Source organism: Girardinichthys multiradiatus, chromosome 4 (assembly GCF_021462225.1).
Source record: "Girardinichthys multiradiatus isolate DD_20200921_A chromosome 4, DD_fGirMul_XY1, whole genome shotgun sequence".
In the NCBI taxonomy this organism is placed as follows: Eukaryota; Metazoa; Chordata; class Actinopteri; order Cyprinodontiformes; family Goodeidae; genus Girardinichthys; species Girardinichthys multiradiatus.
Genome location: NC_061797.1, coordinates 25,510,712 through 25,531,090, shown reverse-complemented (window position 1 = coordinate 25,531,090; position 20,379 = coordinate 25,510,712). Strand labels below are relative to the sequence as shown.

General features: G+C 39.0%; 1 protein-coding gene across 7 annotated transcripts in view; it reads right to left on the bottom strand.

Annotated features, from left to right (window-relative positions):
- sox6 (SRY-box transcription factor 6) overlaps positions 1-20,379 on the bottom strand; it is a 162,150-nt gene that overhangs the window by 103,877 nt on the left and 37,894 nt on the right. For 4 of the 7 annotated variants that reach the window (XM_047362724.1, XM_047362723.1, XM_047362729.1 and 1 more), the window contains exons 3-4: positions 20,266-20,316; positions 921-1,158 (exon numbers count right to left, since the gene is read on the bottom strand). In XM_047362724.1, coding sequence (XP_047218680.1) covers positions 921-1,158; positions 20,266-20,300 — 273 coding nt within the window. In that variant the 5' untranslated portion in view covers positions 20,301-20,316. The remainder of the gene's footprint in view (positions 1-920; positions 1,159-20,265; positions 20,317-20,379) is intronic. The other 3 variants (XM_047362727.1, XM_047362726.1, XM_047362728.1) reach the window with 1 other exon arrangement.

Genomic DNA, 20,379 nt, shown 5'->3' with positions numbered 1-20,379 from the left:
TGCTGCACTGCTGAGGAGGGTCTCAGCAGCCAAATGTGGAGTTACTTCAGAGGCCCTCTGGGTCTCTTTACCAGAGACCCGTCTGTCATAGACAACCACCTGCCTCCTGCATCTACAGCCCACGAGAGCCTGTACTTTTCCTCGCTCTGCTCACATCAAAACTGCTCTACACTTAGAATATACACAGTGCCCTGGGGTCTTGCTGCTTTTCTTGTTGAAGTTCTCCTACAACAAGAAAAGCAGCATGGTTAACAGCACCAAAATCCAAAAGCAGCCAAGTGGGAACAGAAAAAGCTACTTTCCCACCTTACCTGACCCCATTCTGTGTTCCATCATTCAGAGAGGGATTAAGAATCCTCTGTTTGACCCTCAAATTGTGGCTCATAGTGTAGTGTTTTCCAAATATTCCATTTTGAAGACACCACCGGTCTAAGCGTTCTGCAGCATTAGGGACCATACGGCTGGAAGCTTGCAAGATAAAGCTTCTTTGTGCAAGCCAGAAATAATGAGAGCCTGATTATTTTAAGTTTGAATGTCTTAAAAAGGGCAGAAGCAGAGTATTTTGCACTAATGGAGGTTTATTGGTTCTCTTTTGCAAAGCTTTCCTTTATGCTATCAAAAGTTAAAAGAGTTTAAACATTTTCTGAGACACATAAAAAACTCACTTTTCACTTCTGAGAATTTACTGGACCTTTAAAGGCACCCGGGTATTATATTTTTCTCTTGTTACTTCTAAAGGGAAGGCCTTTGTAATTTTACACTTCAGCACGTTAGTAGTTTTCAATGCAGATACAATGTTTATTACTGTTCAGTTCTAACATGGTCCTATTGGCTGTATTTCTTTTTTACTCTTTTAACTGTACAAATAATTTTTTGAAGGACCGCAATAACTTTTGTTTTTGCAATGTGTAGTGACGTACCATGCGCTGCTGTGCTGACACCAGGCTGTCCCAGTCACTCTCTGGTGGTACGCTGCTGAGTGGCTGCATTTCATCCGGGGCTTTGCCATGGAGCAAACTGTGTAAGGGCAGCTGAGGTGTGCCGTGGGCATCTGCGCTTTCATCCTTCTCCCAAGACAAGTGTTCCTGGCTCATGGCATCATCGCCGTCAACCACAGAGGCAAAAGGGGATGTGGCTTGCTTAGAAGACATTACTCTGCTGCAGGGCAACAAAACAGAAGAGGGACAGAAAACGACATATTCTGTCACAAAATCCTGGTTTCCTGGATATCACCGTCTTACACCTGTTGCTGCTCTGTTCTGCAGGTCATTGGGTTTTTAGTTTAGTTCAGATGGATGACGTGATCTGCCTCTGGAACAATGCTTTCTTGAGTTCTTGCCCAAACCCTTTGACAGGTCAGCCAATTTTTAAAGAAACAATTTTTCTTCTCATATTTCTTCTATCCAAATGGCACGACTAATCTTCCACTTGGTTTTGTCCTTCAGTTATCTTTCATTTTCCTTGTTTAAGGTGATTTTACTTTGAAGCAACCAGACCCAAACAGACAATTTTATTTAAGACAAAAGCATCTTAAAAAAAACTTGGGGAAAAAGCTGGGGAACATTCAGAAATCTGGTAAATGCTTTCATTAATTTTACAGTGAAAGTTGTACTTCACAAATCAGGTGGAAAGAAAATTATTTTTAATTCAAGTTTCTGTCTTTTTTTCTACCCAACTTTATTCTGTGAGTGTTTTTACACAACCAGCTCCAATTTATTTCTCAAAATCAATGAGGTCACACTCATGCTGTATGTTACAATGAATGAAATTAAACACTGTGCAAGAAAATCTAATTATGCATTTGGTAATAAATTAAAAAATAATTAATATGTCCTTCCTACGCTGTGAAGGAATAGGAAGCTGGAAAACAGTTAGCTTTTGATATGCTTTTCTTCAAGTTGTTGCTCCCTTTATTTTTCCCAGTTGGAGGATTTCGACTATTAAAACTCAACATTCTAATCTTGAACTTGCATGTACTTTGTTATTTCATTGAAATGTAGGAAGAATAAACACAAGTTTGCTTGTATTAATTTGTTGGCCTGTGTTTTATTTCTGTTTTGCAAAAAAATATTTTTACCCATTGATTTTTATTATTATTATTATTTATTTTTGCATTTTGATTGACTGACTGACTGACATCTATAAACCTACAAATATCTTATTGGGATTTCATGTGATAGACCAACACAGAGTTATGCACAACGATGAACCAGGGGATGCATTAATTAAAATGAATGATTTACTCATAATCCATTGATCTCAGTTGGATTTAGGTCTAAGCCATTTTCTGCTTTAAAAAAAAAACATTCCATTGTAGCTCTGGCTATAGATTCTGGGTTGTTCTGCTGGAAGGTCAACCTCCAACCCAGTTTCAAGTATTTTACTCTAACAGGATATTCTTCCACGATTACCCTGTACTTAGCTTCCTCCCTCTTTCTCACCCTGACCAGCATTCCTGTTTGTGCTGAATAAAATCATCCACAAGGCATGATGCTGCCACCACCATTTCTTGTGGTGGGGATGGTGTTAGTTTTCTGTAACACGTAGAGTTTTGCAGGTAGGAAAAAAATATTTGTGGTCGTATCTGTTCAGAGCAACTATGTCCCCTTATGCCAAACTGCAAACAGAATTTTTTATGTATAAAGTTTTCAAAACCAGGATTCACATTCCTTGAGTTCCACAATAATGCAGTACTTTCTTCTGTTGGTCTATGCCAATTAAATACACAGATGTTTGAGGTTATTAGGTGACAAAATGTAAAAAAGCTCAAGGTGAATTAAAAGATTTGCCAGGCACTGTATGTGATAAAACCAAGTATTTCTTATGGTAAATTTAATCACTGATCACCATCTGCCCTGTTTTCCTGCTCTATCTACAGGGGTCAGTGTGACAACACTTTATTTTCACTGTCAGCTAGTGGTGGTGGTGGGAGGGGCGAGGTGCTGAGATGAAGAGGGGGGTACTCAAGGCTGAGGCAGAGCATGGTGCTGTGGTGTCCTTGCACTCTCTGTTGAAAGCCAAGCACCACAAGATAGGCAAAGATATGCTCTATGTAAAAAAGGATATTTCACTAACAAGGACTTAGGGTCTGATGGTTCTTGGTCTTACTCAAGAAAAACTGACATCTTTTATCTATGCACACATTAAGGTGAATTATTATCCTAATTTGTTTGCATGTCAATGGGCTAAAACCATTTGAAAGAACAAGGATCAAAACAACAATCTCTAAGCAGATTTAGAAAAATGTCTTATAATAGAGAAAGAATATTTGAAGTTCCCAAAGAAGTTGGGTTTGCAGCCAACCTTTTTGATTAGCAGAGCAGGAGCATGGACCTGAGCTCGTCTGTCTGCCCTGTCTTTCAGTCTCCGCGCTCAGAAGTGTTGTCGCCTGTATTTTTAGTGGGACTTAGCCTTCAATTTTAATCAGCCATTAAATAGTTTCCTGCAATTATATTAGATAGAATCCCAGCTCAAAACGTTTGTTAATTGAAAATCAAGAGTTAGAGCAAAGTTCAGCACACGTGTTTAGCGGTAAGTAGAGCAAGGGTTTACGTGTGTGAGTGGTGGGAGCAGGCTGATCACGTAGAATCCAGTGTATTCTTTATTCATGCGGCCAAAAAGCTTGAGCCTGAAGCGAAACAAGCACCTCGTCTTCAATGGAGTGTGAGCGCGAAACAAACCCCTGCTTTTGTATTACACAGTAAATCAAGTGGTATTATTTTACCACTAAAATATTCAGTCTCTGAGGCACTTTTACTTTGGTCTCCAGCCATCAGTCAAACTGCTGAGGCGTGAGCGAGGGAAGACGATAGACAGAGAGCAAAGAAGAGAGGGAGCAGTGGAGACTCCATCCTCCTGTAACATGTGTCTACAGCAATCTTGTTAAAGAATGCAACAGATCTGCAGCAGGCTCCATAACAGTATTTGTCAGCAGGAGTTAATAATTTATTAGCAGTGCTGGGAGGGCTGCGCTCAGGCAGCTAAAGAGTGGGGAGAAATCCTTCTGCCCCACCCCCATCTCCTGACGAGCCCTATACAATACTACCTCATATTATTGAAAGGGAAAAGGGGAAGAGTGGCAATAATTCTCTGAAAATATCTGAGGGCAAGCATACAGTGTTTTTCTCCTCTTCTTTAGAGTGGGGATCACACAGCTCTGAGATCTAAAGGGGAATGTATGCAGTAGATTGGTGCTGACACAACAAAGACTTTGGATGAGGTGCAAAATAAAGAGCAGAATTTATTTGAATGCGGGTACTACTATAAAGCATGTGGGAACTCATCATATATTTTGATGGAATAGCAGTGTTTACACTGTTAGCCTCCATGCACGCAAAATAAAATCAGCAAAACAGCCCTGTTTTAACAACTCAACTGTTTTCTTCAAATAATCTCATGCACATTAATAATACAACCAGTTTAGTTTATTTTGCAAAATACACTTAAACTTTCAATGACTAGAACTTAAAATGTGTTCAGTTGATAAACTGGATCCAAAATAAACTAACCATTTAGAACAATTTTCCTTATAGACAAAACCTCTGTTCCTTTGAAGTTCTGAGGCAGGGATGAGACGGGGTCAGATAAAGAAGCAGCATGGTCTATATATAGCTGACAATATTGCGCACATTTGAAGGATTAGGATTTAAGTTTTCCAGCCACAGGCTCATGTGGCCTGGAATGCTTTGAGTCATGAATTGTTCCTAGAGATAATGTTTCATCATCGTGCAAAACAGCCTCTGCTTAATTGGTAAGTATTAGAGGGGTGCTGTGCACCGCTCATCTCAGGGGTCTTGTGACTGCTGGGCCATGTGTCCCCAGCTATCCCATTTCCTCTTTCATCATAAAAGGGTCTGGCCTGCTTTTGCCTGCCGTATCTGCTCTTTCACACTGTTTACCTTTTATAGACAATGGCGATAAGTAACCCCACACCGTCCTTCCCACACCACCACTACTACCCCCTCATCCCACCCACTTGTCTGGTTCAGTGCTGCCATGGATCTTCAGGTTTTGATCAAAAGCCCCACGGTTTGCATGTTATCGGCAGAAAAAGGCATAAATGGCCTTTCCTGGACAGGAAAGGTGGATAATGGTATTTAAATTGCTTAATTGCTCACATGTAAAGAGGTGTATAAATTTGTTCATAATTGGGCATAAAATATACACTTAAGATGATATTGAGTTTGTTTAAAAAATCTATTTTCTTTTGTCTATTCAGCTCAAAAAGGAGAACATGCATTCAGGCAAAACAAATCTGAAGATCCACTTAACAAACTTGCAACTAATCCTGTGAAACTGACAATAACTGGAGAAAAAATTGTGATAAAAACAGAAAGGCATGGGCCATATGAAGGAGAAAAAATGTGAGTGTTTATCAAATTAGTATTTTGTCAAACTGTTAGCAATTAAAATATTTAATTAAAATAAGCAATTAAAATAATCTGAAAAGAGCATAAAAATATGTTTAAAGAACCTATTCAGGAAGGTTTATTTATTTAAAAATATGAAAACGTGCATAAGTGTTTAAAGAAACATAAATCTTTTTCATGTAAAGCTCTCCATAAACTAAACCAAGCATTTTAATAAAACTAATAATGATTTAAAAACATTATTAGTGTCATGCACAAAGTGAGTTGAAGTTATATGCAGAGATAAAGTGCCGGCACTGTGTGCGTATGCATGTGTCCCTGTTTGTGAGAAAGAGAGAGAGAGAGAGAGATAGTGGGAAGAGAAATCTTCTATGCGTTTCCCTTCAGGGGTTCCTCGTGTTCTAACAGGTGTCATGGTAGGGTTCCTCTGGGTTCTTCACCTGCCATAATGAGATATAACTACCTGACAGCTCCCAGCTGGAGGAGCACTGACACAGAATCTACCGTTTAGCACAATTAAATTATCACCCTCCATTGTAATTGTGCCACGCTGTGCAGCAGCCAGGTTTCTTGGATACATAATCAGCCCTTAATGTGGTATATTGTGTGTGCCATCTTTTCCATTCACCGAACATGCTTGCTTGTTGCATAATGCTGAATAAACAGAAAGTTTTTGTTTGTTTTTTGGGGTTTTTTTGCCATACAGATATCTTAAACAAAAATTTAAAAGTATGGTTTAAAAATGGCTCATTTTCTCTTCAACTTAAAGATAGAGACAGGGGAGCTGTCTAAATGAATTTGTCTAAATTGTTGCTCCATTATTGTTGACCTTCCCCTGCAAAAAGTCAACTCAATTATGGTGGCACTTCATCCTCACTTCACATTCTCTCCTGATACCTTCTCCATTAGTAACCAGCGCCGTTGCCACAGTTAAAATCCACACTCAAATGATAGCCACCCAGAGCAAATTAAGCAAGCCACCTGAAGTGCACACTTTACATATTGAGCAGAGCATTGATAATTACTTTGCAGAGAAAATTATTTGCAATAATATGTTGCTAGAGGAGCTTCCTTCCAGCTCACTTTAAACACTTGTGCAGCTGCCGTGACAGCGTGGTTGGTGTCCTTGCCCCTCACCCAAGGCAAAGGCTGATGCAGGTGTGAGAGTGCTTAAGTGCGTCTGTCTGTCTAATCGGGAGGGGTCGATGAGCACTCACAGCCTGGATCCTTCCTCCCTCCTTCTCCTCCTCTTTCAGTCCCCTGTGCCATTGGCAAGTTTTTTTCTGATCCCAGAATACAAGCTCAGACCTTGATGGCATAACAGGCTCTCAGTTCTGCAGGACACACACATGTTTACTCATGCGTATGCTCTCAAAAATTAAGAATGGGGATCCAATAAAACCAAATTTGTTAATGGGCTTCTCTCAGCAAAACATCCAACTAGAGGAGGATGTATTAAGGTGAAATGAATACAACCTGGTAATGAAGTATTGTGTTCTTTTCTCTATCTTTTTCTGGGCCTGTTTACTTTAAATATTCTTTGTAGTGCTACTGCAGCACTTGAGCAAATCTCACAGGGGAGTCAAGTCATCAAGCAACACAACCGTATTTGATGAGCAAAAGTGGAGCTTTGCGGTTCACCTCATAGTTGACAATAAATTATGAGCCCTTTGTGAGCAGAAGAAGGAAAACAGAGACTGGAATTTGGCAAGAACTCAATAATAAAAAAAATCTTCTGTTCGATTTTTTGAGCATTGTTTAAGGAAAGAAAAAGAAACAGTGACAGATTACATATAGAGTAGGGCGCTGTTTTTGTTAAACAAAGCCCCATTCAGATGAGGCCCACTCTGGCATTTGTAAGTTTCTCAGTGCAGTAAAGAATGCACTTAAAATGTAGAGTAATATCTGGTGCAGCTGCCAAAGAAAAAAATTGAAAGACTCACATTAAAGAGGCAGGATGCTGTTTTTTCAAATGTAAATTTCACAATTTTCCATATAAAAATCATTTTCTGTATGCTGTAAATTATAAACAGGAAAGTTGTCTTTTGTGTTACTCATGATCTTATATTAATTTATCTTCTTTGGCTTTGCCTCCAATATGGTTAACTCTTTCACTAAATAAATCAATGACATTTATTATTTGCAGTCACACAGAAGAAAACAGTGAACTAGAGTGACTTTTTCATACTTTTTGAACATTTTCACATTTTGTCACATTGCAATCACAAACTTCAATAACATGTATTTGGATTTTATGTAATAGAACACAAAGTAGTGCATAATTACAAAATGTAACGAAATAAAAATTATTAAAAAAATGTAGAGCCACCTTTCACCACCAGCTCATCATATCTGGGGACTAACATTCTTCTTTGCATAACAGCTAGCTGTGATAGTTGTGATGTCGAAAAGGTTCTCCCTTCTGAGCTGGGGATCTCTCCAGCTCCTCCAGAGTAATCATGGGCCACTTAGCTGCTTATCTGATTATCGTTTTCCTTAGCTATGAGTTTAGGTGGACGGCAATGTCTTGGTAGGTTTGCAGTTGTGTAATATTCTTTCTACTTTCAGATGAGGGATTGAACAGTGCTTCATGAGATGTCCAAAGCTTGGGATATTGCTTTAAAACCAAATCCTGATGTAAACATTTCCATAACCTTATCCTGAAGCTGTATGATTGTTTTACATTGAAAATATTCTATTTACTATGTTAGGCAATTGGGTGCACTGTAGTTGTTAGGGGTATCAGAGTAAAGGGGGGTGGAAGACAAATGCACACCACATCTTTCTCATTTCTATTCACAAAAATCTAGAAAAAAATTGGAAACCAAGTGTAAGTTTTACTCCACTCTAGATCTATTTAATGTTTATCATTTTAAATCCCAAATAAATTGTTTAAAGTATCTGGTTTTAACTTGCTAAAATATAATGACGTTCAGAGCAATCTGCGCACTTTACCCAGGGTTGTACCTTTCAAAAAAGCCATTTTTTTCATCTTTGTGGGCCTCAGGACTGTTAGAAGAAGAGCCAGCATAGAGCTAGGGCGGGTAGAGAGTAGCCACCTTTCATGTGACACGTCAATTGGAAAATCAAAACAAGGGGAGTTAATTTGCTCCACCCAGATGAGGCCATCTACTGTAGCTGAGCCATGATGAATAGGGGTCAGGCAAGCCACACCTCAAAGATTTATGATTAAGGCTTATTATGTTGGGGAAACTGACATTGATTGCTGATTTAAACTGCTGAAACCAATTAATTTGCTGGGCTGAATAGAAAGCATGGTCAACAGCGTGTGCCATTCTGACAGGTTGGATGGGATGAAGCCAAATGAATGGATGCTGCCTGGCTCAGTTTGGAGGTGGTTAAAACTTAGCACGTGTGATTGACAGAAAGAGAGAGAGAAACTCTGAAAAGGGGAAAAAAAAAAGGTAGATATGAGGAGAAAAACCAGAAGCTTTGGCCGCTGATCTGGGTAATTGCCCAAACATTTGCTTCACCAGGAAGACACGTACAGACTGCTGTTTTAGAAATGTGGAAATGGTTTCATTCACGGCGCGGCACAGAGGAAATCCGAGTAAATGTATGTGAAACATGGCTCTAATATAATCAGAGAGCTGACAGACATGGTCGAACAGAAAAACGGGCTGCTGAGAAATTGGGTACTGTAGTGGATTAAATGCTGACTGAAACACAAAATCTCTCACCAGTCTCAAATACTGCGCTTCGACGCCTCTCTGCCTTTATCCAGAGCAAACACTATTAACTCTGTATCTAACACAGTCTATTACCAATGTGTTTTTTGTGCCATTTTTCTCTCAGTTGTATGTTATTTTTTCTGTGGTTGAAGGCAGTAGCATGTGTTTACAGATACCTTTCCCTTTGTGCTGGTTTCTCAGTTCTTTTGCAGGCTTGCTCAGAGAACACAAGCATCATGACAGGGTTCCAAAATGAAATCATTAGCCAAATTGCTTTCTTAAAAAGCCACAAGTGTGCAGCAGGATTTGTGTGTTTGGCCGTGGGCCACGGGCCTCCGGTTCTCAGGCAGTCTGTGCCCTGGCTCTGTTGTGGTTTCCTGCCACCACAGTCATTATGCTAAGCCTCAGCTAAGCGTGATGCGAAGATGCAGCGCGCCTCGCCTCACTCCCTGGGCTAAAGTAAATAATTTGAAAAATCTGACATTTTTTTAAGCAAATTAAAAAGCCTTTGTCCCTTATATTGTATCAGCACTGACTGGATTGGAATAAGGATTTACCTTCCATATGGAAAATTATCTTGTCACGTAAGGACAGCATAAATCTTAAGAACATCAAATGAAAATATACAATTTACATACAGAAACACTAATTTCACACAGATATTATGCAACAAACTTTCAGGAAAGCTTGCCAATCTTTCTGAGATAGGTTTCAATAAACAAAGCAAACAGAAAGAAGGGCAGATAGTGAGTGAAGGACAGACAAATATTTGATAAGAAGATAGAGGCTGCAGCTAAGCCGTGTAGAAAGGTAGCCGAGGACCCCGTAGACATACACACACCCACACATGCCTAAGCCCAAACCCTTTCTGTTTATCTGCTCTGCACTGAGCTAAAGGTAGCAGATGTGTATTTCACAGCCTGTGGAGTGTGTAACCATTCAGCAAACAATAGATGGGACTCGACAAAGGTCGCCACACTTGCAACACACTTTTTACAGTAAAAGGCAGGGAAATTTCAGTGGTCACTTAGTAAATTATTCACTTTGGTTTTCTTGCAGAACACCAAGGGATTTTTACAAAACATAGGTTGTACAGATAAGCCTAAAATTATTGATGCACCTGGCAGATTTAGGTTCAAAAGATTCTTTCTGATAGGAAATGAGAAGAATATCATGCGTAGGTTAATAAAACATTGTAAAAAAAAGTTTATTTTTTATAAAAGATATGTTTTTATTTACTTTTTGTTTAAAAATGTCATGTTGAAAACTATTTATACCCTTCAATGGAAAAGTATTTTATTAGCAATATATAAATCAAACCCTTCTTATAATTGCTGACCAGCTTTTTGCATGTTTCCACTGGTGTTTTGACAAATTATCATCGGTTATGAGTTCCAAGTTGAGGCTGGAAGACCTCTTTACCATCATCCTAATCTCCAGCTTCCTACAGAGATTCTCTTTTAGAAGAAAACATATTGATAAAATTAAAACATTGCTTTAAACCTAAATTAGCCAGCAGTATGACCAATTCTGATCTCGTATATTCCTTTGGAGACTCTGCAACTAGTTTTTATATTATTTCAAGAAGTTAAGAAAAGCATCAGTTACCATTAAATAAAACTGAAACCCTTGACATTGAAAAAAGAAAAAATGAAAACATGAATATCCTTCCAGCCATCGGTTTTACATTGGACAATCATTACAAAGTTTCAAGTGTGCATTTATTTGTTTACATGATTGAGTGTTGTGGACTTTGTTGTGCAGCTTCTATGAAGTCTGTAAATCTTCTCAAGTGTCAGCCATGCATATCAGCTATAAATGGCATTTGCATCACTATAGCACAAGTAATAAATACTAGACACAGCTGAACCCCAGCTAAAGAAATTTTGAAAGTGTTACTTTTTGTGCAAGATGTATCAAGTAATAAGTAACAAGTAATAAATAAATAAATAATTCTTTTCATAGCAAAAACTAAAATGTAGCCTGAAAAAAACTTTTTTTATTGCTTGCAAGCCAGGTTTCAGAGAGGCTCTCTAAAAGCTATCAAAAGTTTAAGCATTTCCCACATCTTCCTCTTGTGGGTGTGCCTGTAAAGTGCTTCACTCCCTCTTCTGAGAACCTCTAAGGAATTGCATCATGGGATGGCAAGTATGATCGTAGCAATATACTGTAACATAGGGGAAATACCTAATTTTGGTTGATTCATAAACACCTCATGAACTGACTGGTTTAGGACCAGACAGAGATTTGCTGGATTTAGGGGCAGAGGTAACTGAGCACAGAGTCAACTCTCTGTTTAGGACATACCAACAGAGACACACAGTTTTCACCAGCCCTTGTTCTATTTCATGCTTACATCGCCCCTCTCTTATTATCAGAGTGGGTCTTTATCGGAGACCCTTGTTTGATACAGTTAGGGTTGATGCAATATGAACTCCACACCGAGAGTCAGCAGTGATCTGCATATTCAATAACTTCCGTAATTATATGCGCAATTCATCAGATGGGATGTGATTGCAGGGGAAGTGGAATAGAGTGGAATAGAGAGGAGCAGGGAGGTCTGATTCCTGGAGGACTAAAAGTCTAATCACAAAACTAACATGATAATTGAAATCTAAATTGAAAGGCTTAGCTCTCAGGGAGCATATGTCAGACATGGTGTGCAGAGGAGTTAGTGAGAGTGTAACAGAGGAGGAGAGAGAGACAGGAATTATTTAAGTTAAACGCACCAAAAACACCATGCACAGAAAAAAGTAAAAATCTTTTCAAAGTATTACAAAAACAAGTTTTAAGCATGTCTCTGTGATTCATTTTAAAGTCCAATGAGCTTCTTTTATTTATTTATTTTTTTCCCGATTCTACCTATAAACACTCGTCAGCTTTCAAAACTAAAGGAACGTCACATCTTTACCAACACTGTGTATGTTTTTTGTCACTATGGGCAAGAATAATTGTTCTTTCTTTCTTGCTTGCTTTCTTTCTTTCTTTCTTTCTTTCTTTCTTTCTTTCTTTCTTTCTTTCTTTCTTTCTTTCTTCCTTCCATTATTGTACTTGTTCTCAGACATAGACCAATGATATTTTTATTTCTTACCAGTTTTTTCACTGTCCCACAAAAGTTATTAATTTATTTATTTTAATGGGAGAGCATGAACTGGGTCCCAGTTGGTTGCAATTCACAAATATGTCACAAGATGGCACTGTACATCCTGCTCCTTCAGGAAAATCAGATGGCTTTAGTTAAAATACACAGTTTTTATCAACTAATTAAAAATAATGTTTTTCTCTTGGTTGTGAACACTTGGTAGTGCTTCCATGATTGATGAAATGGTAACCACTGCTCTTCATCATATGCATAGATTCTAGTTGTTAAATTACTGTCTTTAAGGAAGTAACTAATGTCAATATTTAAGTTAATTTAAAAATGTGATCCTAAATTGAGCTATATTTATTTTCCTTTTTTATTTTCTTAGATTTTTTTGTTGCAGATTGTTGCAATAATATTCCAATACTTGTATGACAAAAGAGATAATCATCATAATGTTGATTACAAGGATCCTGTTAATATGACAATGCCTAAATTTTTTCATCTGTTTTGTCATAATTTATGTTTTAGCCAGTACATCAAACAATATGTGAGTGAGCACATGTGAGTTTGTGGATTAATAATTAATTTTAACCTACTTTCCTTATTATGTGGGACCCAAAAATCATAATTTTACCAGTTCATTTTACTAAAGAAATTCTGTTTTCTATTTTATCTCAAGTGCATTGTTTCATGTTCCTTACTTTTGCCCCCTTTGTCTGCTGGGTGTCCTGAGCTGAGGATTCATATTCATCCCTCAATAACATTTAATTAGTTATGCCAAATTCATTAACCTGTGCTGCTGTTCGGCTGGCCTCAGTCATAAATTTGGTTAATGTGAGCAGACGTTTTGCAGCTGTAATAAGGGACATAAAACTTAAAGAGAAACACACACACTGTCCCTGTCTAGTCATGGATCATTCAAACTTGGAAGTGTTTTAGAGCAGAAACATTCCTGTATGATAACAGATTTTTCTATGAGACCCTAAGAAACTCTAATTCAAATCTAATTTTACAGCTATTTATTACTTTTTCTGGAAATAGTTCATGATTATTTCTTATCCACAATCTGTGCTGGTTGTTATTAGCTGAAAAATTACATTACAAGGGCCATTTATGTAAATATAGAACTAGGATAGGTCTTGTATTTCATATTGGTTTTGTTACAGTTCAGGTTTCAGAACCAGATTTAACATTACTAAACATTACTGAGAGAATTTTAGAAGCTTTTGATTGCATTGCTCTTCCAAATGCAGGGAATAAACTGCTATTGTAAAAAACCAAGATAACCTTCACTGACCCAGGTTAACACATTGACTTCCCTGTGGTCCTCTATCCCCCAGTGGTCTCTCTTCTAACCACTCCCACCAAAGAGCCTATTAGACCTGAATCCCACTCTGCTGTTAAAAAGGGTCCTGTCCTTTGAGTGCACTCACTTCCCTGCTCTCTGTTTTTCATAGCATAGGTGGTAGAGGAACACAAGTTCATTGTTCCCTCGCAGATGGAAGTTGGAGTTACCAGGGTAACGGCTCTAATCCTCTCTTTTTTTTAACTATTTCTTTCATATTAACAGTCTATCGAGAGCTACTTTTTAAGTCACAGGCAAGGAGCGCTTGCCTGCCCACTTTTAATTAGCCACAACTCTGTTTGCCAGGAGATAGCGTGATGAGCTAATTGAAATTAAGAAATAATGACGCACTGCGAGAGGCTACTTCTTCCTCCCAGAGGTCTGCTCCAAGAATAACAATAATGAGACCATTATGGAGGACTTCACTTTAAAAAGTCTGCACTGCCACCAAAACAGAGGACAAAATTGTTCTGGTGTTTTCCATACAATCAACAACCCATTGTGGATTGACTTGAGACAAGCGGAGCAAAGAATGGATGTCGTAATGATTGGTCTGTGCTGCCTTCAAGATTCTGTACAAAGTGCCTAGTGAGAAGGGAGCTACATAGACTACTGATTTACTTGTGGATGAAGACAACTATCTGGTTTTGTGTGAATTGCCTTTTCTTCTATTTTGGCCTTTCTAATGTAGTCCCCAGGCTACATTAAAGAACCCATTCCTCATTCACATGGTGAGATGCTAAAAACCTAAAAGTAGTTTAAGAAATTGATCACATAGGCACACTTCCATAAATTTTCTGGTGAGAGACAAAAATTTGCTTGTGTTTCTAAAAAACGGAAAAAGAATTTTCACCATCGTGTATTTAAAAAGTAGCTGTAGTTTATATCAAGCATGTCGGCTGAGCTTTAGCTATTATGTCAGGATGGCCTAATAACCACACATCTGCACTCCAATCTAACTCACTTACAAAATCAGTTAGGGCCATTTGGAAGTTAAAATCAATCAATAAAGACAAAAGACACAAAAGAAAAAAATGTTTCACATCCAAACTTGCAGGTGGAAAACTCGCTGGGGTTGCACAAACACAGCTCTGCAGCTTTTAGCTGAGCTCTATTGTAAAAGGAGAGAAGAGAAAACGGGGCTTGAGGGCAGAAGGAATGCTAAGTGGGCCCCTTAGTCTAGTCAACCTTCAGTGGGTTTCATTTATCTTCATCTTGTTAGACTAAATTAATTAACAATCTCAATGTTGCACACTTTCTCCTTTCATTACATCAAATAATGGCGAAAATGTAGAGGGAGGTCCAGCCCACTGAGAGTACACTGAGACTGAAGATCTCTCTCTCTCTCTTTCAGTCATTATCTCTGTGTCTCTCTGTTCACATGTCTGTGTTCGGTTCCTTCCCCTTTCTCTCTTTTACACTCTCTCATTTTTCCACTCACTTTTTGAATTCACAAAAAAATATCTGACAAACGTGTTGCTTAAACATATAAAAAATTGATCTAAGGTGAAAACACGTCCCGTCAACAAAGATAAGCTTAGGAGCCTGAACAACACGTCACATTCAGTAAGACAGAAAACTTTTGGCTTAGTTTAGAGAATTTTTAAAACACTATTTTTGAAACCAGATACGGAAACAAAAGTTTGAAGTTCTGCTTGAAATAAACAGTCTGACTGTTCGACTTTCAAGTGTTCGTGACAATAACTGCGTAGCAGGTTTCATTGTTTATTAAAAATGAAAGTGGTTCCTTTAAGAGGCTCTAAAACTCATACCAGCTCGAAACCAAACTCATGATTCAACACATTAATGAAAGAAGGCACATCTGTGATATGAGGCACTAGAGCATAAAAAGTCAAAAAACCAATTCACTCTGGAGAAGATTTGTATGTGCGACACTGCTTAGAAAGCCCTCTTTGGCCTAATTTTGTTTTTAGAATAAAGAAACTGGGATTAATGGAGAACCATGCTTTTCCACCTCTGCTTCTTTCCTTTTCACCCCCCCTCACAGCCACTCCAGGGCACAAGTCTTATCAAAGTAAAAGAGGCTAACCCTAGAGCAAAGCCTGCCTTTAATCTTGGCCTGATTGTATAGGCCTCAGTCAGTGAGCATAATATCTTTCTGCTGCTGCCTTTAATTAAAACTGACATTGACAGAAGGGTGTGCATTAGAGGTGCAATAAGGTGTTGAAAAATCAGGTTTTTTTTCATGTCTAGTGGTAGAAAAGGTTAAGAAACATTTAGTGAAGGGTATAATTTTTCTTCTTTTAAAATACTATCCCGTCCTCACCCCCTTCAACATGTAGGATACCGCTCATCTTTCTGTACAGTTGGTTCAACAACTGGTTCAACAGGTGCTGAGGAATCCACGTTGTAGCATTGCTCCAAAAAACAAAAGCGGAAATGAGAAATGAGAGTGCACCTTCAAAAATTGAACAACCTGTATGCCTGAAAGAGTACTGTCGGACTGCAATAGCTACACCAAAGCAATTGGTTCCGTGAGGGATAAAACCTATATTGTACATTTTTCAGTTTGTATTTTACTTGTTAAGTGCAGCAGCAGTAATTATGGCTAGTATTTGTTAATATAAACTATTATAGGTAAGTGATAAGTTGCTTTTTCTTTTGTGCAACAGAACGTAAATAAAAAGAAGCTGTTTCAATTAACAGATTTGTGTGTGTTAAAAAGCATCCTTGTAAATATAATTCAAACAGGATGTTTTTTTCAAGGTTTAATTCCTCTTTTGTCAAAGCGCTGAAAGAAAATAGTTTTTTTTTCCTCTTTTAAGGTAATAAATGTGAGATTCTGCTTGAGTAATGGAAAAAATAAAAACAATTTTAAATAGGTAAGACATTTTCCTATTGAATTCCTGAAGGACGTGTTGATGAGCAAGAGTAATGGTATCAAATTGTCCTTTCTTTTTAAAATGCCCCCAACCGTTCTGCTGGAGAAAAAAATGCTGTTAATTTAATCAAATAAGTGACCTTTTGAAAAAGAAATCAAAGAGGATTCATTAGCTTTAGTAAAGTTTGGCTGACAGCAGCTTTGAAAGGCAGATGCTGCTGCTGTGGCTTTTAATGAGCCAGCCCTAATTAGGGAGCAACACTGGAGCCTAGAGAAGGTGGTTGACTAGGAAAGGAGCCAATGGTAAATAAGCTTGCTTATTTACTTCCACTGTGTATAATGACAGCACACATTTTTAATTAGGATCCCAGGATGGGTAAAGACAAAAATAATGCAAATCTTTACATTAGGGCGAAGACAAACACAGGACGAAACGGGAAACAAGAGTACATCACAAGACTGATTTGCCAGTGATTGCCTAAACCAGCCAACCCTGATAAGGGTGTTTAGCAAGTCAGGGGCAGATGAGGAGAGTGGACAGACAAGAGCATGCAGTATGAAGACACAGAGAGCCTGACCTGCAGGATGTTAAAACTGTGAAACGAGTGGAGGCAAAGGGTGGGGAGAGCTCATGTGTTCGTGACCGTCAAGTTGTTGATGTGTGCTTTCAGTCTGACTGAAGGCTGTAAGGGTGAGCATGCTTCTCAGCCACACACTACATCAACACAATTGTAACAACTTGGGCAAATATGCAAGAAACTTTGTTGGACAGTCTTTCAAACATACAAACACATGCGCACACCCAAGCATGTGCACGCACACACAGGGCAAAGTCCACAACTAAAAATGTGTCAGAAAGATTAAGCCCCCAAAGTGTGCCCGCTATACAGGTGCTTCTCAAAATATTAGCATATTGTGATAAAGTTCATTATTTTCCATAATGTCATGATGAAAATTTAACATTCATATATTTTAGATTCATTGCACACTAACTGAAATATTTCAGGTCTTTTATTGTCTTAATATGGATGATTTTGGCATACAGCTCATGAAAACCCAAAATTCCTATCTCACAAAATTAGCATATTTCATCCGACCAATAAAAGAAAAGTGTTTTTTATACAAAAAACATCAACCTTCAAATAATCATGTACAGTTATGCACTCAATACTTGGTCGGGAATCCTTTTGCAGAAATGACTGCTTCAATGCGGCATGGCATGGAGGCAATCAGCCTGTGGCACTGCTGAGGTCTTATGGACGCCCAGGATGCTTCGATAGCGGCCTTTAGCTCATCCAGAGTGTTGGGTCTTGAGTCTCTCAACGTTCTCTTCACAATATCCCACAGATTCTCTATGGGGTTCAGGTCAGGAGAGTTGGCAGGCCAATTGAGCACAGTGATACCATGGTCAGTAAACCATTTACCAGTGGTTTTGGCACTGTGAGCAGGTGCCAGGTCGTGCTGAAAAATGAAATCTTCATCTCCATAAAGCTTTTCAGCAGATGGAAGCATGAAGTGCTCCAAAATCTCCTGATAGCTAGCTGCATTGACCCTGCCCTTGATAAAACACAGTGGACCAACACCAGCAGCTGACACGGCACCCCAGACCATCACTGACTTTTTGGATACAATCCGGGTTAGCACCTGAACATCCCTTTCAGACAGCTTCCTCTTGCATCCACAGTTAATCCTGTTGGATGTGGTTTGTCCTTCTTGGTGGTATGCTGACATTACCCTGGAGACCGTGGCTCTTGATACATCACAAAGACTTGCTGTCTTGGTCACAGATGCGCCAGCAAGACGTGCACCAACAATTTGTCCTCTTTTGAACTCTGGTATGTCACCCATAATGTTGTGTGCATTTCAATATTTTGAGCAAAACTGTGCTCTTACCCAGCTAATTGAACCTTCACACTCTGCTCTTACTGGTGCAATGTGCAATCAATGAAGACTGGCTACCAGGCTGGTCCAATTTAGCCATGAAACCTCCCACACTAAAATGACACGTGTTTCAGTTTCATTGTCCAACCCCTGTATTTTACCTGTGTTACTTGACAATAAATCCAGGTATTCTGTAAAGGTTTTAGAGACTTGCAAAAGAACATTAATGAAAAAAACAGCACCATGAAGACCAAGTAAAACAACAGTCAGGTCAAGGTTAAAGTTGTATAGAAGTTTAAAGCAGGGTTAAATAAAAACAATACAACATATGCCAAGTTTTATACATCTCCATGGAGCACTGCTTATAACACCATCCAGGAATGGGGAAATTATGGCAACATTGAAACCCTACCAAGAAATATCAGGCCACCAAAACTGACAGGTCCATTGTAACTCTGACAGACTTTGTAGAGATTCACAGCTTAGGTGGGAGAACCTGTTAACTATTAGTAATGCACTCCTAAATCTGGCCTTTATAGAATAGTGACAAGGAGAAATCCGCCATTAAAAGAAAGCAAGAACACATCTTTTTTTTGCAGTTTGCCATAGCTCATGTGGAGAACAGAGCAACCACATGGATAAAGGTGCTCTGTGCAGATCAGAAAAGTTTGATATTACACTAATAACCAGAATACAAAACACTGTGTGTACTGGAAAACTAACTCTGCACATCACTCTGATCTATGTGTAAAAGCAGAATGTCATAAATCACAACTTACAAAAAAGATATGTATTTACTTCCACTGTGTATAATGACAGCACACATTTTTAATTAGGATCCCAGGATGGGTAAAGACAAAAATAATGCAAATCTTTACATTAGGGCGAAGACAAACACAGGACGAAACAGGAAACAAGAGTACATCACAAGACGGATTTGCCAGTGATTGCCTAAACCAGCCAACCCTGATAAGGGTGTTTAGCAAGTCAGGGGCAGATGAGGAGAGTGGACAGACAAGAGCATGCAGTATGAAGACACAGAGAGCCTGACCTGCAGGATGTTAAAACTGTGAAACGAGTGGAGGCAAAGGGTGGGGAGAGCTCATGTGTTCGTGACCGTCAAGTTGTTGATGTGTGCTTTCAGTCTGACTGAAGGCTGTAAGGGTACTTGACACTGGACTTCTGGCATCTTGGCATTTCCTTCTCCCCAGTCTTCCTCCAGACTCTGGCACCTTGATTTCCGAATGACATGCAGAATTTGCTTTCATCCGAAAAAAGTACTTTGGACCACTGAGCAACAGTCCAGTGCTGCTTCTCTGTAGCCCAGGTCTGGGGAATGCGGCACCTGTAGCCCATTTCTTGCACACACCTGTGCACGGTGGCTCTGGATGTTTCTAGTCTAGACTCAGTCCACTGCTTCCGCAGGTCCCCCAAGGTCTGGAATCGGCCCTTCTCCACAATCTTCCTCAGGGTCCGGTCACCTCTTCTCGTTGTGCAGCGTTTTCTGCCACACTTTTTGCTCCCCACAGACTTCCCACTGAGGTGCCTTGATACAGCACTCTGGGAACAGCCTATTCGTTCAGAAATTTCTTTCTGTGTCTTACCCTCTTGCTTGAGGGTGTCAATAGTGGCCTTCTGGACAGTAGTCAGGTCGGCAGTCTTACCCATGATTGGGGTTTTGAGTGATGAACCAGGCTGGGAGTTTTAAAGGCCTCAGGAATCTTTTGCAGGTGTTTAGAGTTAACTCATTGATTCAGATGATTAGGTTCATAGCTCGTTTAGAGACCCTTTTAATGATATGCTAATTTTGTGAGATAGGAATTTTGGGTTTTCATGAGCTGTATGCCAAAATCATCCGTATTAAGACAATAAAAGACCTGAAATATTTCAGTTAGTGTGCAATGAATCTAAAATATATGAATGTTAAATTTTCATCATGACATTATGGAAAATAATGAACTTTATCACAATATGCTAATATTTTGAGAAGGACCTGTACAACCCTTGCCCGACCTGTGATCCTAAATGACAACAACAGAAAAGAAACTAACCTCAGTAAAAAGCTGCTACGAAGAAAGCCCTCCATGTCAGCGAGTGGGGTTCTGGTAGGAAAAATCAGAGAGAACATCTTTTTTTTAACTGTGAAATGAGTTATAATCAGGAAG